The sequence below is a fragment of the Salvia splendens genome, chromosome 22 (assembly GCF_004379255.2).
Source record: "Salvia splendens isolate huo1 chromosome 22, SspV2, whole genome shotgun sequence".
Classification (NCBI taxonomy): domain Eukaryota; kingdom Viridiplantae; phylum Streptophyta; class Magnoliopsida; order Lamiales; family Lamiaceae; genus Salvia; species Salvia splendens.
The window spans coordinates 708868-731920 of record NC_056053.1 but is presented as its reverse complement, the minus strand read 5'-3'; the positions used below and the strand labels follow the sequence as shown (position 1 = coordinate 731920).

General features: G+C 30.1%; 2 protein-coding genes across 2 annotated transcripts; one reads left to right on the top strand and one right to left on the bottom strand.

Annotated features, from left to right (window-relative positions):
- Positions 1-4791: 4791 nt before the first annotated feature.
- On the bottom strand, positions 4792-5322 carry LOC121787795 (protein LATERAL ORGAN BOUNDARIES-like). The gene has a single exon (XM_042186634.1). The coding sequence runs from the start codon at positions 5320-5322 to the stop codon at positions 4792-4794; it is 531 nt and encodes a 176-aa protein (XP_042042568.1).
- A 13928-nt stretch (positions 5323-19250) lies between these two features.
- LOC121785824 (transcription factor MYB86-like) lies at positions 19251-21380 on the top strand. Its single transcript, XM_042184274.1, has 3 exons — positions 19251-19715; positions 19796-19925; positions 20401-21380. Exons 1-3 carry the CDS (start codon positions 19583-19585, stop codon positions 21155-21157), a joined length of 1020 nt encoding a protein of 339 aa, XP_042040208.1. The 5' UTR covers positions 19251-19582; the 3' UTR covers positions 21158-21380.
- The last annotated feature ends 1673 nt before the right edge of the window (positions 21381-23053 follow it).

Here is a 23053-nt window from a genome sequence, read left to right as displayed (position 1 = left end):
TTGTACAAAGTGGGCACTAGGGATAATAGAAGATGAAATACTATTTTACAATACTATTTTACAATTATTAATCTATATTATATAGGAGATGTAAGTGGAGAGTCTACCAAAAGTTAAAAGAAGAAAATAATTAATCTTCTTTTCTAGCAATCCCCAATTGATTTTATGAGTGTGTAATTTAATAACCATAGTCGTCTCCATTATCGTTTTTTTGGTTAATGTTAATTTGCAATTTATGTAATCCGATCCAACTCCACTATGTCATGACAGTCATCTAATTTTGTCATATACTAGTATCTAGTTCCTGAAAATTGTCACAGAGTGGATGACTTTGTAAATTTCTATGTGGGAATGAATTACACAAAGGATTTTTGGAGAAGTAACTAGTGGAGATAATCTCATGGTTTTAGGTACTTGTTTTGTCAAATGAGGAAGTGTAGTGCACTATAATCACTGGAAGTAAGTAAAAAAAATAATAATAAAATAATCACATATGCTTATTTGGGTACATGTATACATTATACCTTAAACACACACAATTTTATGTCACAAATTAATTAAACAAATCTATTATTGTGGAGATAATGATGAGATTAATGTGGAAGTGAGGTGTCGAGCTTGTGCACGTTGGCGAACTTCAGCAACTCCTCCGGCGGGAAGTGCGGCGAGTTGACGCATCCCGTGATGCACTTCCGCCGCCGGGAGGGTTGTACGAGGTAGAGGAAGCCATCGATCAAGTTCTCTGCAAAGATTCAAGAAAACCACACATCACGCACCATCCGTTTCCTAAAAGTAGAAATTCTTTCCTTCTCTCCCGTTTCCTAAGAATAGAAAATTTCTGTTTTAGGAAATAAGCCCCACAATCCAGTAACACTAATTCTATTTCTTTTTCTCTTAATTTACCAATTTTACATTAGAACTCTTGTTGTTTCTAAAGTTTTTATTTTTAAGAAATGGAGGAAGTATACATAGTATTTGATTTTTCTTAATGAGTATCAATTGTTGAAAGTTTTCATCCTTACTTAAATTAAAGAATGTATTATGGTGCACCCGAATTCGAGACCTTTTAATTTCAGAGTACTAGTAAATCAGGGGTACTAAGGTCAGCTGAAGCATCGCCAATCAAATAATTTTTTAGCTAGTTACACCATAACCAAGAAGGAAATAAGATAAAATTAACAAGAGGGAACATCATTTTAGGTACACGAACTTTGCCAAAGTATCATTTTAGGTCCGTGAACTTTGAAAATATCATTTTAGGTACACGAACTTTGAGTTAGTATCATTTGAGGTCCTTTTTACTATTTTCATATTTTTTTGGACGAAAATACCCTCAATACAATTCATTTATTCCTAATACAATTCATTTCCTAATACAATTCATTTATACTCATTTTTCCTACTAAATGTTATTTTTTTGGCACCATTATTTTTTCTTTTCGCTCTTCTCACAATATATTTATAAATGTTATTCATTCATGAAGTAAACTCAGTTATTTAATTGATCTCTATGTGTCAAATTTATATATTACAGTAAAAATTAATTAAGAACATCAATCATGCAATTAATATACAAAATGTTTTACAGAAAGGTATGCATAATTACGTTATGTGTGGTAGTAATTATGAAAATATAAGTACAATATTATACAGCAGTTTATTGCGTGGGAATTACAGAAAAAGGAGTTTGTGACAAGTATGGAGTTTATGGATTAATATTACAGCAATTTATTGCGTGGAATTGCAGCAATTTATTTATATAAGCAGAAGATTCGTACACCGAAATATGTAGAAATTACACCATGAATTGACATATAGATTAATTTTGGTATTATCGAATTGTGATGAAGAAAATATACGGATTGTGAGGAAAAATGAGTATAAATGAATTGTATTAGGAATAAATGAATTGTATTGAGGGTATTTTCGTCTAAAAAAAACTGGAAATAGTAAAAAAGGACCTCAAATGATACTAACTCAAAGTTCGTGTATCTAAAATGATATTTTCAAAGTTCACGGACCTAAAATGATACTTTGGCAAAGTTCGTGTACCTAAAATGATGTTCCCTCAATTAACAAAAGATGGAAATCAAATAAAATTTTAAAAGAAATAAAAAAAATATGATGGACTTTATTAAATGTAGGGCTTATTGTTTTTCTTTTTTTTTTTTTCTCTTTTTATGCTGAAGAGGAAAACTTTTTACCTCTTGATATCCCAAGAATCTACCTTTTACTCCTTCATCCGCTTAAAAACCCAAAATTGAGGTGATCAATTGGGATGAAGAGAGGATTAGGTATGTATATGTTGAAAACCCTAATTTGGATCAAATTTTGGGAATATCAATGTGATCATGGGAGTCATTAAGTCTGAGACTGAGAGAGAAGTGGAAAGAGCATATATAGTGAGAAGAAGAAGGAATGAATTCAATGGACAAAGACAATAAATGAAAGCTACACTAAACAGAAAATATGAGTGTGACAATGCATCTAATAATTTTATCATATTTGTGGAGGGGATTTTTATGTTTTGCCTCCTCTCTTAGTCCCATGCAAATTATAAAAAATCTTCTAATCACCTTTTTTTTCTAAAAAATTATTTTCCATGATGATCATTTGCAATATATAGAAATCTAGGATATGTACGTAGCCCACACATTTGTTGTATATTTTTGCCCACAACTCAATATATGACAATCTAGTACATGAATTTGGACACAAAGTGGATGACTATTACTATTTTTCAATGTGGGAATGAATCACACAAAGGGTTTTTGGCGAAGTAGTGCTATAATCTCAGGATTAGGTGCCTGTTTTATCCAATATATATGGAAGTGTACTAGTGCATATGTTTTGGGTGCATTTGTTCAGTTAATTGGGGATTCAATTTCATATTTTATTTTAAATTTTAGTAATATTAACCAAAGATTATTCCATCAATATCCAATTTATAGAAACTTCTTTTGATTACTTTTACATTTAAATGTTTTGAGAAAGGTGCATATTTCAGAAATTGGGATAAGACTTTTAGTTTTTATGTGAAACTTGAATCAAAATGTTTAGTTTTAAGAAAACAAGCTTTACGATTTTACTTTTATTAATTATATATTCTTAGAAATAACCAAGCAAAGAATAAAAATATTGTAAAAAAACTGCTCCCTTTTGGTTTAATCTTTGGGAGGGGGTCACTTTGATTATCAGCGTAATTAGCTTTTAAAAAAATATTGAAAAATATTTACTCCATATTTTGGGCGAAGGTTACTTTGATTATCATTTAATTAGCCTTATTAGTAACTAAAGATCATTAATTAATTTTAGTTCAGTCTGAACCTATCATTTGCATAACATGTAATGACAGCTGAAATATATATGAAACTATATAAATTACTGCACTCTCATAAATTTGTCAATGCATGTATTATCACTTGAAACACACATTCTATGGAATAAAATAATTTAAAAAAATTATAATTACCCATCTACGGGTGATAATGATGAACATATATGAATGTGGAAGTGGAGTGGTGAGCTTCAATTGCGTGGAATATGATTAACCAATCTTTTTTACTAGGATTATTTACTTTTATAAGGAGACAAACAAAGGATTAATTAAAGCAACACCAACCATAATGCACTTGCTAAAATGGTGATTGATTTTGAGTGGTTTATCCTTAATTTCAACCAAATTTTTAACGTTCCTATTCTAATCGATTGGATGTGCCGACATATACACATAACATGAATTCAAAGAGGCACAAAGAGTTGAAATTTGGGGCGTGTTAATCTAATGATATTATAATGGTTTAATGTGGAGTACTTCAATTGTAGTAGGACTTTTGGTTCGACAGTATTTAAAATATTTAGAACCACCGCATTAATAATTAGTTGCTGAATTATGGAGAATAAAACATTGACTAATTTGTGGCCTCTCTTTTCACAAGATCTGTATAATTACTGTTCTTGATTTTCTTGTCTTTTGTTTTATACTGCTACTCCTATTTTGCTTCTCCACATTTAATTTGAATTATCAAGCATTTGTGAGAGATTCTATATGCATATATAACAAATTAACAGCATATATACTACTATTGAAAAAAAATGACTTTCGTGCGTTAAAGAAATCCCCCGTGTAAATAATAATAATAATAATAATAATAATAATAATAATAATAATAATAAATGATGGTGATGATAATGATGCATGTAATAAGTTTTCCATATATATCAATTCTTGCAAACTCTAGCAAAAATAATCCCATATATATTTAGTGTGTATTCTGTAGGTTGATCAAGACATTTCGTACATACTTTTTTTCTTAAAGAAAACCTTGTTTGTTTCCTTTTATTGCAAAATTGTGATTAAGCTGTGTGATATGATCAGGATCGCATCACTATATGCCATTAACAAATAATCATTCATACGTTTGTGATTTTCTTCCTACGTTACATATTTTCTTCATTCATACGTTTGGGTATGGAACAACATTAAATACTTAGAAAATAGTTAGTGTCTGCTGATTAATACCTTGCTAATTATAAAAAAAAATAAAATAGTGCGTGTCTATTTGGACATTGAATTGTTAGCCTAATTCAGAGAATCCAATAATGGGCTTACTATTATTAATTTTATGGGCTTAAATAGAATTGATGGGCTAGTCAAACTTACCCATTTTTTGTTCCTACAACACTAATATTGAAATTTAGGACGAAAACAAACATTAAATTTGGTGTAGTTTGATATTATGATCTTATGACATTTTTAATTAGATAAATCACGGATAATATTATCATCAATTAATTACTCGCATCCATCCCTCCACCGTAATAATTATAAATATCATTCCATGTCATTTCATACAAAATTGGCACACCACCTGTTTGATATAATATCCCGCCGCCTTCGCCGGCGCCGAAATCCACATTTCCCCCTCCGATCGCCTCCGGCGTCCGCGGCTGGGCCGTATGCAACGAAATGTCGTTGCAGGCGAACCATACGAGGTCTGCATTGGCGTTGTGGAGCTCCTTCCGGAGGCGGTCGACCTGCCTCTGGAGGGAGGAGATGACGCCGAAGCAGCCGAGGACAGGGTCGCGGACACGCGCCTCGGCCTCGTAGGCGAGGGAGCTGGCTGCCGTGGCGCGCTGGTGGGGAAGGAGCTCCTTCAGCAGCTTCGCCACGTTTCTGGCGCCGAAGATCTTGTGCACGTTGACGAACTTCTCCTTCTCCTCCGGCGGGAAGTGCGGCGAGAAGATGCATCCCGGAACGCACTTCCGCCGCAGGAATTTGCAGGCGGCGCAGGGAGAGTTGTACGAGCTCGAGTAAGTCATCAATCAAAAGATATGTACGGCTCGAACTGTTAAAATAACAAGGAGTTCATCATTAGATCGTTCTAGAAAGAATGAACTAAAGCTAAAAATGAACTAAAACGAAATAAAAATGAACTTCATTTTAGTTCAACATTGATTATAATCCTTCACATATAAATGTAAAGAATAGATTAACAGTAAATTGTTTTTTTAACAATGTCTACTTCTTCCTCGTATCCATCTTTTGCACTTAAATCTCATTGTTCTTTCATTATTTATGCAATTTCAGCCCTTTTTTCCTCCAACGTCTAGTAATTTGTTCTTTGGTATGTAATGGATAATTAAATTAAACTTTTATGAAATCTTGACCAATTGAGCAATAAAAATTAGTTAAATTAGAAGGTTTATTTAAGCCCATTCCCACTCTCAAGTGTGTTAAGGCAGCCAAATCAAATATTTTTACAATGTATTTTAGCATCTTTCATTGTCGAAAAAGTTCCTTTTTAGTTCCCTCAAAATAAGATGTGAAGAGTGTGTGTAGGGCTGGGAAAAATATTGAAAAAATGATATATCGCTCGTATCATATTGAAAAATATAAAAAATTATCGAATTTTCGGTATATCGTAATTTTCGATACAATACGATACCGTATGGTAAGTTTTTGATACGACAACGATATGAATTTCCTTATATCGCGATATATCATTTTATATCGAATATACTATATATATATCGATATTTTCGGTATATCGAATTATATTGAAAATCAATACATGTTGAATTATCAATATATACCATATATATTGAAATATATTGAAATTCAACATATTTTTGAATTAATTTTTGTGTTATTTTTCAGTTTTGAAATTATATTTTTCGATATACAGGTATTTGAAATGATACGATATTTCGATATATCGTATCGATCTTTGATATATCGTTCTGAACGATATATCGTATTGACCCGCCCCTAAGTGTGTGTGCGCTAATTAATACGTATATAACTCTAGTTACATGAAATGGAAATCAAAGCAAAACATTAATCAGAAAGAATTAAGACAAAAACATATCATGAATGCAATTCCATGTGATGCTACCTTTTCCTTCTTCAACCAATGAGGTAAGAACCCTAATTTGGATAAAATTTTGGGGAATTTCAGTGTTGATCATGGGAAGCAAAAAGGCTATAATAGAAGAGTATAGAGCAAAGAGTATATGTAGTGAGATGAAGAAGGAATGAATCCAAAGGAAAAATAAATGAGAGGTACACTACTGAGATGATTGTGACACTATATGAATCTAGCTAATAATTTTATCAATTGAGGAGGGGAAGCAACACTCATTTTTGTTTTACTGTTACATACCATATTTATGTTTTGCATCTTCTTTTTGTCTCATGCAAATAGAAAAAAAATATTCTAAATACCTTTTTTCCCCTAAAAATATAAGTTCTCATTTGCGATTAATAGAAATGGAGTACATGTAGCCCACTCACTGGTAGAATGTTTCTTGCCCACAATCCTTATCATTGAGTGTAGTAGATAGTGCGACCTTGCATTGCGATGCATAACCGAAAAAACCAAATTCTATTTGAAAATTATTAGTCTATGTACCAAGGAGATATAATTAAGGGGAGAGTGTATCAATAGTAAAAAAAAATAGAAGTATATGAGATATGCACGATTTATATGGTATAGATCCCTAATTTGAGTTTTGATTTATATTATACTACTGATTTCAATTATTTTTCGGGTAGGGTTTTATTCGAGATTCATATATTCTTTCAACCATATTAACATTGTAAAGATTTTGATATTCATGTTTTGCAAAGTTTGTTTGAAGCCAAAATGGGAAGGGAGTATGTGATGAAAATAACGTATTTATGTGATGGAAGTAATGTGTGATACATTTTGTCATAGTAATGAAATCATTTTCTGGTGATGGAATTAAGTTTCACCAATGATGAAAATTAGACTATGTATGAAGAATATATTTAGTGTATAAGGTAAGTGTTTTATATATATGATGAAAATGTTTTACATGAATGATGGAAATGAACTGATAGAAAATATAGTATACTACTACTTTGATGTAATTAATATTTGTGCATGATGAGAATAATGTGTCTGTGCGAAATAATGGTGTATGGTTTTAGTCATGATTGGTGGAATTTAAAATAATTTGGTTGCATTAATACATATCGTTGAATCATATTGATTCAACTTTTGACGAGTACACACCTATTATCAATTGAGCTAGAAAAATATCTTTGATGCATTATTTTTAACCGAATGATGAAAACTTTGTTATTTTATTATGGAAGTTTTGTTATATTATATTCTGACACGATATAACATATTTCAACAAAAAATATAATATATGATGAAACTCATGTCCTTGTATATAATGAAATATTATTTGAATTGCAATGTGTATAACGTGAGACATATATAGCCCACATAATTTGTGATATTATGGACATTATTGCACCCCAAATTGTAATATACTGAGATTTACACAACATATTGAACCTATAATGTACATTCTCAATATGAATAGTGGACGATTACGTGCAATATAGTAATAAATACATAATAAACTTTGGGATGCAATGAAAAATATTGCATTGCATAATAAATATATCTATATTTTTTATAATAAATAAAATACATGCATGCTAAGGAATGGATATGTGGTTAAAAATTAAAATACAACCATAAGTGTAAAATCAAGGTAATCCAACTGGATGATGAACATTATAATCTTATACACAAAAAATCTCAAAACAAAATATAGTGGACATTATCATTTAGTGTAATGAACAATTATGTGCACTAATAAATACATTCAATAAAGGTTCATACCATAAATTTTGGAATGTAATATAGAACATATTTTAGGTGAGAGAAGTTTGTTACAAAATGACCTATGTGCCCTTGTCTTCTTAAGTTTTCTAAAAAGCAGATGACATATTTACAGCTAAAGTTTTTGATTATGTGATCCAGATTAATTGTTTATTAGCATATGAGGTACTAGTTACTATTATTTAAATACCACTATTTAATTAGTTATCATCTTCTTATCTTGAGATATACCATAATTCAATAATCATAACCTCTATTATATTATTGTCGTCATAAAGAACTAGCTTTGTCTTGGTAATGTTAATTTGCAAATTAGGCAATCTGATTCAACCCCACTATAATGACAGTATTTTAAATCTGTAATTGAATTAAATTTATTTATCTAGTGTATCAATAAAAAGGTAGTATATGAAATTGGACACTGAGTGGATGACTAAATTATTTTCTATGTGGGAATGAATGAATCACAGAGGATTTTTGGTGAAGTAAGCACAATAATCTCATGATAGGTATTGTTTTTGTCAAATATGGAAGTGTGGTGCACTGTAATCACGTGTCCATATTTGGCATCTTTGTTCAGTTGATTAGGTTATCAATTTCATAGATAATTTTATATGTATTATTGTTTCAACTTAAGAAATTCATCAACATCAAATGCATGGAAACTTCTTTTAATTTGTTTTACTTTCACACTTTCAGAAATTGGCAGTTTTTTATCTGATCAGTGATCACTTATATCAAAATTTTAAATTGGATAAAAATATAAAATTGGGGTTTTTGATTTTAATTTTAGCAATTTTATATTCAGAGTAAATAACGAAATGAATTAATAAAAACTTCGAAAAAAAATTGTTTCCTTTTATTTTAATCATTGGTGGGAAAAACTTGTTTCCTTATTTAAAACACACATATATTTGGATTAGGTTAATTAAAAAATTATAATTGCCTAGCCATAGGAGGTAATGATGAAAATCAAAGGTGGAAGTTAAGTGGCAAACTTTAATTATGTGGAAGATGATTAACCATTCTTTTTTCTGAGGATTAAAAAAATCAATTTTTTCCTAGGATTATTTCCTAAGATAATGAGACAAACAAAAGATTAAAGTAACACCACCAACCATAATATAATAATATTCCCCTTCCTAAAAATGGTTAAGTTAAGCTCAATGGTGATTGGTTATAAGTGGTTTTTCCTCAATTAGTTGTTTCTCAATTTTAGCCAAATTTTTTATGTTCCAATTTATAATCAATTGGAAATGACGACATATAAAGTGATACACGACTCCAACGAGACACGAAGAGTCAAACTTAAGAGGTTAATGTATGAAATATACTCCATATAGAGTGGTTAATACTGAAGGAGTATATATATATGAGAAGATATGGAATATTTCATTTGACTAATTTGTTCCCTTTCTTTTCACAAAGATATGGCATATTTATGAATCTTCATCAAGTCGTATCTATTCTTTACTTTTTTTTTTTTACTAAAAGTCATATTTATCTTTTACTTAATAGTAGGTAGGTCTTACTGTCCAACAACTCCCTCAATTAATCATATTTAATTATAAACTACTACTTCCTTCGGTTGGTATTATTTGCTCGGTTCGACTTGGCTTGAGTTTTAAGAAATGTAATTGAAAGTGGGTGAATCCAACTTTTATTTGTGCATTTATAATAAAATATGAGTAAGATATAAAGTTATTGGAATGTGAAGTCCATTATACTAGTAAAAAAATAGATTAGGCAATTATTCATGGGCGAATGAAAATGAATAAATGAAACGATTACTGATAGATGGGGAAAGGGAATATATAATTGAGAGTCACATTCACCTACCTTTACATTATTATTATTATTATTATTATTATTATTATTATTATTATTATTATCATTATTATTATTATTATTATTATTATTATTACTATGAAACTTATCGATTATTGAATACCTTATTTTTAAAACAGTGGGCTGCGTTAATTTCTTAGAAAATGCACCACATAATATCCTAAACTATAGCCCAGTTCAGTTAAATAATATGGCCCAGAAACTTCAAGGCCCAAAACTAGCACATGTTCTTCTAAAACTATTCAAGGGCACAAAACTAACACGTTCTTGGATTTTTTTTTTTTAAAAAAAACTGAGTTACAATTATACTTATTGTTGTAATAATTCAGAACTACTATTAGTCATAAATTCACCATATTTTTTTTATAATTCCCAACTATAATTTTGGGCCTTTAATTTCTTAGCCTAATTCAAAGAATTTAACGGGCTTATTGTTATTTTTAATATTTATGGGCTTCAGTGGATATTGATAGACTTGTAAGATGTACTTAACACTTGTCCATTTTCTCTATAGATATACGTTAGTGATACCATAATATTAAGTTACATGATGAATAATATCTGTGTGCATCAATATAGTATAATTAGTAGTATATGTTAGTATTGTTTTTATTGTATATATTTCGTTTGGTTTTAATAATTTAAAAGTTATTATTGACTTTGTTAATTTTATAAACTCCAGTATCTAATAATTAGGGCATGGTGTTCTTTTTCCATTTATAAAATTAATGATGTTAAAAATAAGTTTTAAAGTATAAAAATTTGAATAAGAACACTGAATTATAAGATGTGCAGCATATATTATGGGGAGATACATTCCCCTGTTCCTTGCTACCGGTTAATGTTGCTTTGACTCTTGTTGATTTCTTTTTTTTGTCGATTTTGTAGTTGTTGTGATATTGTTTGTGTTTGTGTTTCTTTTCTTTTTTATTGTTGGTTTGTTTCTATCTTGTATTCTCACTTACCACTCTTATGTGGTTTGTGAGTTGATCAATTACAAAAAAAAAAGTATTCATATTATTTAGTATGACTAAGCTAAATGAGTCATGTTTTTTTTGGCATTTTTTTTATTTTTCCTCTTTATCTTATACTCACCATGTCCCTCAAGAATATGCACTCTTTCCTTTTTTTTTAGTCCGTCCCACAAAAATATGCACTTTCTAATTTTGGAAAATATTTTCTCTTTAATAAAGTGGGACTCATTCTCAACTAACAATACTTTATTTACTTTTTCTCTCTACCTCTCTCTAAGTTCACCAATTTTACGTTAAAATCCGTGTCGATTTCAAAGTGCATGTTCTTTGAGGATGAAGGAAGTATCACTCTCTCAGTTTATTTTATTTTACTTAATTAACAAAAACTTTTTTTTAAAAATCTTGCATTTAGTAAGGGATATGGGGAGTATAAACAAAATCAAATCGCATGATTAGACAATTTTCCTCAAATTAAAAAGTACTGTCGGCACTTCCCAATGAAAAGGAATAAACTACTTTTCCCAAATTTCAATTAACCAAATGATGTTTCTTTTTTAAGTGATTATGATAGGATAATCATAATGTAGGGAATTAATTTTTCTGAAATGTACGTACTCTTCTCCTCGACTTTCTATTTCATCCTTACTCCTTAGTCAATGGTTTTATAATTAATTAACTTTTACTTGGTCATTAATAATTTATCATTTAATAATTAAAAATCTACAATATTTATTTATTAATTAAATTTGGAATTTAAAAAAATCTTGTATAGATAGCCATAATGAGGCTTTTTAGCATTACTCTTTCTTTTTAATATTATTCTTTTCGTGAGTGGAATATATTATGATAAGTATTTGAATTTCATAAAGTTTATTTGAGGAAGTTTCTTTAGGCAGCATTCCTAATTATTACAAATATTACTCCTAATACTACTAAATGGGGGCATATTCATGCACTAAAAGAGTCTTATAATGATGATGCTTTCTTCTTTTTCAAAATTGGTTAGTTAGATTCCTCTTGTCACATAATTGCCTTAATTAACTTTAATAGGAGGTTAATTATCTTTGCTCATGGTTCCAAAGTTACCTTTTTTACTACACATGAATCTCGACATATTGCAACATGTATGTCTCTTCACTCCTACTATTAATTCCAAAACAGCATATAGTATTAACTAATGGCAAGAAAATGTATACTCCTACTAATTAACAATATATACTAGTAGTGAAAAGGAGAGAGAATATATAATAAATATTGTACTCAAAATATAAGAGTATATATATGCTCAAATAAAGCATTCAATGAATGGGTTTAAGTTCAAGAGGAAAAACTAGTTTACTTGTACGTCAAATCATGAAACATTTGTGATAACAATAATTAAAGTTTGATGTGCATAATTGTCTCCTACTTGGATAGATTAGACATAAAATTAAACCACTTCATGGCCATTGTACATAACTCTGGCCCTTGATGACTTCAAGTTCTAATATTGGTGTGATAATTTCATGTTGGTGGATTTTGGTTCTATTCTACTCTGGTTAAAAATTTACCAGACTAAAAAATTTGAACTGTAACCATAAACGTGACAGCACAGCGAGCTAATCAAAGTAAAAGCTAATGCTGAAATTTAATTTTTTTTATTCTTAATAATCCTATATTTATAATAAACAAACATGAAAATTAAAGATTAAAATGATATGACAAGCTTGAATGGGCAAGACTAATCCTATTATAAATATAGGTTTATGAGTAACTCTTTTGTTTGATTGGTTGTGTTGTGGGGCATTTAGAATTTTAGACCCTTATATAAACCAACTGGAAAGTCATCTTTTAACATAGTACCAACACTTTAGCAAATAATTTTAAAATGTGAATTTTATTAATCAAATACACAAATTTATATAAAAAGCAACTGAAAAAGATATTGAAGATGAAAATAAGAAGGCTCGTGAGCCACAAGTGCGGCCGAAGCCGGCAGCCTGCAACATTACTAAAATAAATTGTCAAAAAGTAATTTATCCTAATACTACACTTTATTAGCCATATATATGGCTAATAATTTAGGATTTTATATATTCATTCCAAAATGAAATGTCATAGTTTTACTTCATCCGAAAAAAGAATAAATGTCACATTACTACATTATTTGCGAATGTTTCAACTTCAAATTATTACTTGTGTCATACAGAATTAAAGATCGAAGACTTTTGTAATAGAAAATCTTGTGTTATTTTCAAATGTAGATTAATTAGTCGATGAAATGATAGTGCGAATCCAAATTATGCCAAACAGAATACAGTGGTTTAGGATTAAAGCATAATAATCGTCGGATTTACTATACTAATCAAATAAAAAATGTGATAGGACTTTGCCTTTAATAATAGCACTAAATTTCCATTCACGACTTTTTTTCTTCCAATTTGATCGATTGTGTCCCACAATTTTTTTGAAATTTGAGGCATATAATATCTTCCAATGTTTACGCTAAATAAGATATTAGTACTACTACGCTATTATACCATTAATATATCAAATCAATTGAATTTGAGTTTCGAAGAGATGGAACTTAATATTATTATGTTGAAACCTTGCCGTCACATAGTAGTGTCTACTAATCAATTAAAATCTACCAAAAGTTTATATAGATCAAAATATTTATATTTATATTGACAATAATCACTTAAATCAAAAAATTAATCAAATTATGATCAATATCATAAGGTTTGAATAAAGAATATAAAAGTTTTAGATTTTCTCAAATTTTACATCTATATATTATGAGTTCAAAACAAAATACTCCTATTAAATTATGTACTACAAGTATTCAATTTTTTTCGTGTATGCACAAAACATGTGGTGACACTTAAACCAATATTGTCTCATTAAATCAAGAAAATTAAACAAAAAAAGAAAATAGAATTGAAGAAATAATATCGTTATGAGCATCCTAAAAAATGTTGTTTGTACACAAATAAAAAATGAAATTTTGTAATATAGTACTAGTATTCTATTCAAAATATTTTAAATTAATTTTTTTTATTTAAATTCATAAGACAAATAGTTATGTCAATCAAGCCTTTATTTTTTAGCCCCAAATCTAATGGAAAATAATATCCCCTCTCTCCGTCGTTAAATAATTCATATTGTTATTTTGAAAACTACCATTAAATATTTTCACTTTAACTGTTTTTATAAATAGACATTACTCATTCTATAAAATTAATATAGTATAAAAATATAAATTAAATTTCACCAACTATTTCAACTCACTATTATTTATATTTATTAATTTTTATGCACTAGTATCATCTTATTGTCATTATTATTCTCCAGCCAAATATCAATATGAGCGGTGGACTCTCATACGGACGTCTGCATCGTACGGACACTCTCTATTATCAAGTGTGTCGTAATTTGCGTGTCATATAATTTTCTCTTAACCATATACATGAAGTGGGAAATTAATTAACATAATTAACTTTCTATTAAAGAAAACAAATAAGAAAGTTATAAAAAAACACCTCCAAAAATTTCATACTTCATTAGCACATGATTACAAGTCTATATTTAACATGACACGAGTTTTAAGAAATGTAATAAAGTTGGTAAAAAACGATTAGTGAAAGGTAAGTCCTACTTTTATATAGTATTAATTTTATAATAAAATGTGAGTGAGATCAAATTAGTAGAATACTGGAATATGAGATGCATTACCAAAAGTGTTAAAAACAAATACTCCTCAGATGGCAAAATATTTATTGATGGAAGAATGAAAATGGCAAAATAGGACGTTTATTTGTGGACGGATGGTGTACTAGTATAAAATTCCTCAAGAAGTTGGAGGTCAATATTGTGAAGTTGTCTTTCAAAATCATACGAAAAATAAAACGACTACATAAAATAAAACCAGCCTTCAATTTGGTAACAGAATGGTCTGTAAAATAAACATTTGATCTACGATTTTGTTGAAGCAAGGATGTGACTGAGAGAGTTGTGTTCGGAAAGCGAAGGAGCGATGTTAGATATTCCATGAATCAAGGATAATCGGTGTATCTTTTGTAAAGACTAATAAGAGACACTGTGATATATTTTTTTTGTGATAACTATTGTTGTGATAGATAGAACATATTCATGTGCCTTTCCAAGAACTTGATGGCATGCTTCTTCTCTTAGTTGAGCATCTCTTTCAGTCTCTCGCTAGTTTGATAAGAAGGTATGGATCTCTATATTCTACTAGTATCATATTTTGCTCGGAACGGACCAACGGAATAGAATGACTTTCACAGGCTTGAGCCTAATGGGGATACTGAAAACATAAGACACGTATAGCGAGTTGAGTTGTTGAGTAGAAGTTCATGCCAAATTTTCTCCCATAACTGAGTTATCAATTGATCAAGTGATCGATATCGAAGGTTACAGTAAAGAGTGATGCAAGGTCTATGTCCCCGGACCCCCACCATGCATTATGGCCTTTGTTTGTGTTTATGTTTTGTTGGATGCTTCGGAGGTCAGTTTTTTGTTGCGTATTTTCCGTGATGGTGTTTGTGATTTTTAGGCTAATTAGATTGTTTTCTATTAATTGAAAAAACGGTCTAAGATATTCAGTTTGATTTGTTCGCTTGCACACTTCACAGGCACAACAAATTTGTATTAATTCTTAGCCATTTTGGATTGAGCTAATTTTGAGTTTATTAAAGCCCAAATATGAGTATTTGCTTTCTACACTAAAGTAGATAAAATGATCATCCTTTTATTTTGTCTGACCAAATATAAGAATTAACTCATGCTCGTTTTTTCACTTTCCTCCAAATGGTTAATCTTTTTTCACATATAGTACTACTACAAATTGAATCTTATTTTTCTGCTTCTAACCTTTTTTATCTGGGTGGATTTTCATTTTCCTCTGTAGTAGTAACTGCAGATAATTGCAGGGAAAGGAACAGATGAGGTGGACAAGACAAGACGAAGTGGATAATTGCAGAACTGTAGAGGAATGGACGTATGTGGGGGTGCAGTTTCCAAAATATAATCATGTGTCGTCTGATCTCCAATCATTATATCCAGATGATATCATTTTTATTTTTTATTTCCTTTTTCATTTTCTACGAATAATTTGTCCATCATTTGCACACAAAAAAATGTGTTCGGCCAAATAAATTTTTAATTGAATAATTCAGTATATTTTACTCTGATATTATTACCTTGAAATAAAAAGGTTATTGTATCAAATACTCTCCTAGTATATTACTCCTATTACCTTTAAATGAAGAGGGAACGGCGTTTTAGCATCAGTAATTTTTGAGCTAAAGTTTTACAATTTATTTAAAATATTTCCTTACTGTTGGACCAATTCTTTTGTCATTTTCAGTTTCAAGAGCAAATTTGCCGATTTCTAATAATTTTCAACTTATGTTTATACATATTGTAACAATGTTTTATGTTTAAGTTGATGTTTATATCGATGCTTAAAATAATAAATTTATTTCTCCACGTTATTAATCTTTGAGAAATATAATTATATACACTTAATCTTTTGACTGAATTTTCTTATTTTTAACTTTAGATACGTACAATTTTAGTTTTCAATAAATACAAACATAGTATGGCATACGAAACTTTAGTTAAGTTATCAAATTTGAATTATATAAAATCCGTATAAAGAATTATGCTTTAGAGTAGGGCTGGGGAAAAATACCGAAATGCCGGTCTTATCGTACCGAAAAAATATCGAAAATATCGAACTTTTGGTATACCGTGATTTTCGGTAAAGTATAATACCTTAACGAAATCTTTCGGTAAGGTAACGGTATGGATTTTCATATACCGCGGTATACCGCTTCATACCGAAGTTCGGTATGTACCGTAAATTAAGGTATATACCGTAAAATATAAATTTAATAGTATAAAATATATTTTATATATTTTTAAAATTATAAAATTTATTGTGAAATATAAATATAATTATGAATAAAATATATGTAATATATATTTTTAAAAATAAAATATAAATAATATTCTAAAAACTCAAATTATCTATTTTCATTGATGTTGAAAGTAAGGTATACCGCAAAAGTACGGTATACCGAACTTTGGTACGGTATACCAAAAATGAGTTACTGCAACGGTATGGAAATTGGTCATACCGAAAATAAGATATACCGAAGTTCGGTATACTGAAAATTTTGGTAAGGTAAATGTATGATTTGTTCGCATACCGAATTTACGATAAAGTATACGGTATGATGGTTTCGGTAAGGTATACCGTACCTACCCACCCCTATTTTAGAGTATAAAAGTTATCCTTAAAGGAAGTCCAATATTATTTTTATTTTAATAAGAGAGAGACAATAGAAGACGCGCGAGAGCAATAAAAATAGAGAGAAATAAGATTAAATAAAAACTATATCAAATATGCCATTGAAGCTGAAGTGAGTAAAATATGAATAGAAATAGTACCAAAAAGTGAAAAAATACATCAAATTAATTAGTAAAATTTTTGCTCTGATAAATTTGTGTAATTAACTCTATGAAATATCGCAATTATGAATCATGCGTTAACTAGATACGAAATTTGCAATTCACTATTTAATGAAATATAATAAGGGTTGAAATTGTGGTATAGAAAACCAAAATAACATAAGCATGGTAGTAAATTTATCAAAATAACAAATTATTTACCTTTAAACCATATTCTATACATTATCGTATATAATCCTCAAAATACTGAACATTTATTTGAGGAATCATTAGTTATTCACTTAATTGCTTAACCCTTATATATTGGTTTCTTAAATTTACTATATGACCAAAAAAATGCACTAATTATGCATAGCATCATTTTCATCATCACCATCGTATCATCATGTATATTTAATGTCTCATAAACCTCACATATATGAGATTAATATATATATATTTATTTTTTTCCCCAAAAAGTACAACCCAAAGGCCCATCGAATTCGATAATGATATTTCCAAATTCATATCAAGAATATGATGTAACTAATTTTGCCATTTTAAATACCAAAACACTTGGAACATTTTTTTCAATAATTCTTTCTTTTTATACATAGCTTTTTTATTCAACAAAGAATTATCCACATATATGTTGCAATTCGAATTTGATTCGTGGACTCTACGCTTTCCTTTTTTCCAAACATTTTCTCTTTTTTTCAGTCTTCAAAATGTTATTATTTGCGTTTTTATTGGTGATTAGAAAATTAAGCTATTATTTATCACCAATTTTACATTCGATCATTAATTGATGTTTATCTATGGTGCCTTCTTAGTAAATTTTTTCTTAAAATAAACAAAAAAATACGAGATTTTGAGCTACGATTTTTCTTAATCATTTGCTACACATTTAAACTTATCATTAAAGCTATAGCTAAGAAAATACTAGTGATAAACCCGAAAATTTACACCTATATAAAAATAGAATTATTTACAAAACTTGATTCGACTATTACATTTCCTATTTTATTTTTTAATTTATCATGTTACTTATTCATGCAAAAATATTCAATTTTAGTGGCAAAAGCAGAATTAAACATATATTTTTTGTTGATATATAATGCCTTTTTAGCTATTTAATACAACAGCTACTTAACATGGAGTGCATCATTACTAGCAGAATACGAACTCTCGAATTTGTGTTGCCTAAATTCAAGATTAACATAAATGAGAGTCCCAAAATTAATGGAATGCAACCTACGTTTAATCCTATTTATCACAATGAAAATGATTGTGGGAATCGAAAATTACATCTAGCCATGATTGGAAAATTTTACTGTGAATGCATCTCTTTGTCAAATTAACTCAACAAATAGGCTCAAATTTTATGATTATCGTAAATTATAACATAGTAAATTTCGTTGTGAATTCATTGACTTCAAAATTTTCTTTTATCAATTTTTCTCCGGATCCTCCAAATTTTATATAAATTGTTGTGCAAAAGCATCTGATAATTATCTGACTCATATAAACATATACTACTATTCTCGAATAAATTTTGGAAAATACAATCCTTTTTTTTTCATGAGTCTACAAGTTCCAAATCACTATCTTGTGTACAAAAGTAAAATAGACTAGTACAAGAAATTATTGCATTTGAAGTTTGAAAATCAATGCATGTGTGTAGTCAAATGTCACGTTTAAATAGGTAGACATAAATGTATGCAGTTATAATTCTCCCTATCTTTTCTACTCCTATTAATTATTTTATCTAGATAGAGCTATCTTAATATATAATCCAATCCAATCCAATGCAAAAGCATCACCAGAATTTGCTTAGAAACCACTTGATTGCTCTCTCTCTCTCTCTCTCTCATATGACTTCAATCTCAAGTATGATTTATTTTTTCTTCTCTTAAACCCCTTTAAATCATCACAACATATTCTCAATGATATACATGTTTGGTTCTACCATGTTGGGAACATGCTGTAGCTGTCACTATTAAGTCCCGATCTCGATAAAAGCTCGCTCGAGTTTGTTTTTCCTCTCTCTCAAGTCCCGGTCTCGATAAGACCTCATTTTCCCTCTCAAGCCTCGATAAAAGCTTGTTTGAGTTCGTTTTTCTTCTAGGAGAGCGGGAAATGGGGCGGAATTCGTGTTGTGTGAAGCAGAAGCTCAGGAAAGGGCTGTGGTGCCCTGAAGAAGATGAGAAACTTTATAATTATATAACAAGATTTGGAGTTGGTTGTTGGAGCTCAGTGCCTAAATTAGCAGGTACAACTTATTATTTTTATTTTTTTTTGCATTTTGAAATAGAAATTATAGTGGTTGAATTTATTGATTGATTCATGCAGGATTGCAAAGATGTGGGAAAAGCTGCAGATTGAGATGGATCAACTACTTGAGGCCTGATCTCAAAAGAGGAATGTTTTCACAACAAGAGGAAGATCTCATCATTAATCTACATGAAGCTCTAGGCAACAGGTCTTTTTTTTTGTTTTTTTTAAAATTAAATTATATAAAAGTATGGATACATTTTTAGCGTGAGAACGTGAGATCCACTTTTAATTATTCGATCACGATGATCTACATCGAATGCGTTATCTTGTTTAACGAATGCAGCACTTGCGTTTGAATCCTATAAGGGGCTAGATTTTCACTTTCTTAATGTAGTTATGTTTCGGTGGCGAATGGAGTAATTTTATATTTTAGTGGAGTTATTTTTACGTTCTAGTAATAACAAGATATTTATTTGAATGTAGTAATTTTATTTCACAGGAACATTGTATTGAATTTATAAAGTTACTACATTCATACATCGAATACATGTATTCTCACATTGGTCCAACAAGAACTCTAAATTTTTACGATCGAATGACTAAAAATGTTTCAACGTTCTCACGATATTTACGAGCTCTTGATTAATTATTTTGGGTACGGTTTTTGAATTTTGGTGCAGATGGGCTCAGATTGCAGCGCAATTGCCGGGAAGGACAGACAACGAGATCAAGAATTTCTGGAACTCGAGCCTGAAGAAGAAGCTACTGAAGCAAGGGGTCGATCCCAACACACACAGACCGATGATGATCAAAGATGAGAGAGAAAGCAGCGGCGATTTGAGTTCTTCATCGCTGCAGAATATTCTGCAGCATCAGCAGCAGGTAGGGGGGCTCCACACCTCCGCTTCGGAAACGTACAACCTCAGCAGCTTGCTGTGCAACACCAATGCAGCAGGGAAAATGAGAGAGAATTGTTCGAACAAACAAGTCTACGATCCTCTCTTCTTGTCTGAATTCCAAGCCAACGTGGATCCTGATGGATTCCAATCCACCTTTCTCTCTCATTGCCAACAGAATCTTTTCCAGAGAGAGAATACTACTACTACTACTACTACTAATAATAATAATAATATTAATAATCCAATTTGTGGATTTAATTCAATGCCAGGCTTAACTAATTTCGATCACCACAATTTGGGGAAATTAGTGATGAATGAAGCTAAAGAGAGCTCAATTTTGAACTTTCATAGCTCAACGATGATGCAGAAGAACAACAACAACGACAACAACAACGCGTTTTCGTGGGACGGGAAGCTGGATTCGGTTTTCCAGTTCCAATTCAGTGGGATTCAGATTGAAGAAAGGGGTGATTTGAAGCTTCCGAATCAGATTTCGGATGATGATTTTGGTGCATACGTGTTTGATCATCGTATATAGATTGGAAATGTACATGAAGGAAAATACGTATAAAAATACAGAAGAAGAAAAAAGAGTAGAGGTGTAGAAGGATTTGATTCGGAGATTACATTAGATTCCTACGTTGTTTGTTTGGTTTGAGGATTGGTAAAAGTGATGTTTCAACAGTTTAATTATGGGAGGAAAGAAAAATGGTGAAGTTTTGTTTTAGTGATGTGGTCCAAAATCAATTATTGTTATCCAATGCTAGTTTGATTTGCTGGCATACATACATTCTAGTAAAAGTCCCACACAAAATTAGTTATGCTTTTTTGTGATGCATCTTGCTTGTTTATATTATTGTGTGGTACGTACATTTTGTTGTCTAGTTGTATGTGTCTTAGTCTCGTATTTTATTTTATTTTCGTTCGTGTCGAAATGTATATGGAAAATGGATATATCTGGAAATGTGAGTTTGGCGGTCCCATGTGGGGCCGAATGGCTTAAGCTAACGGTGCATTGATTCGGTTCAGAACCGGATTGATGGTTCTGGTTTTTGAATTGTATATGGACTTGGCTAACCCAACCGGAATTGGCTTTATTGGTTCTCTCAATCCGATTTCGATTTTGATAATTTGAACTATGAAACTACGGCTAATCACTGATTTTGGCTCAAAATATGAAACTATGAAACCACTTATTTGAACTAGCCACATCACTAGCCTGAGCTCTCAAGCAAGCAAAAGTTTTTTCACAATTTTCTTTATTTTGTTTATTTTAACTTCAAAGCTCAAAATTTAGAAATTTAACACATATGAGCCATTTTATGCATTTCGCCTCTTAATATGCGTTCACAAAAAGCTTATTTATCAATTTTTGAAAGAAGAATAATAAAAAAGGTTATGAAAGAATCTGATGTAAAGTTGTGTTTAGTTGAAGGCGATAATTAGGCTTAATGACGGCATTAAGTTCAAAATCAATTTTCACACACTGATTAAGACAGAATGAAATGAGAGATTTTGTGTTTACTTTAATTTTGTTCTGACTTTTGAGGTAAAAATTATTTCTAACTGGAACTTGTTAATGGTGGCTAATAAATGATATGCATGTCCCACACTCGAAACATAAATATTTTGTAAGTGCATAATACTCCTATAAGATATTTTACATATAAATCCCAGAGAAAAACTAATCGACTTAATTAACATTAAATTTGGATTTAATCAAAGGACGTGGTTTACAAAACGGAAACATATTTTCATGTTATACAAAAGGTGCTAGTATTAATTTCATTTATGTGTGTGCCCGTTATCATTTATTTCCTTTTAATTAATTATGTAATTAGTGGTTGGTTGATGATGATTGTATTAACTTGACTATATGCAATTAATAATTTTTAGAATTATAAATATGATGACAATGACAAATCACAACTCATTTGGCAAATGTTTTTCAACATACTCAGATTCGATCATCTTATGTACTCCATGCTATAAGGCCGGAACAAAGACCGGCAACATAACATCATAAAATAATCAGTTCAAAATTAAAACAACAACAAAAACAATGAAATCAACATAGAACAAAAGCAAAGGCTCTATTCTATGTGTATGTGTTAGAAGCCCGAAGTGATAATATGTCTTTTCTCTATACTCATTGAAACGTCCGACTTTTTTTCTCTATTTTTATACGCGCAACAATTTCAACTAAACTCCGTTCCCGTGTCATTCAAAATGGACATCTAGACCGAGACAGAGGGGTAGAAATCAAGCCAATGGCGTGAGGTTCAAACGAATTGACCATTCATAGTTGCACACGTAAGGAAATAGACAGAGCCATCTTTGTCGAATGTAAGAAAATAACATGAATCTCCAGAATCAGAAACTGGAGTGATGGAAAGAGCCTTTCCAACTAATTTCTTTATCATTTGAAAGATAC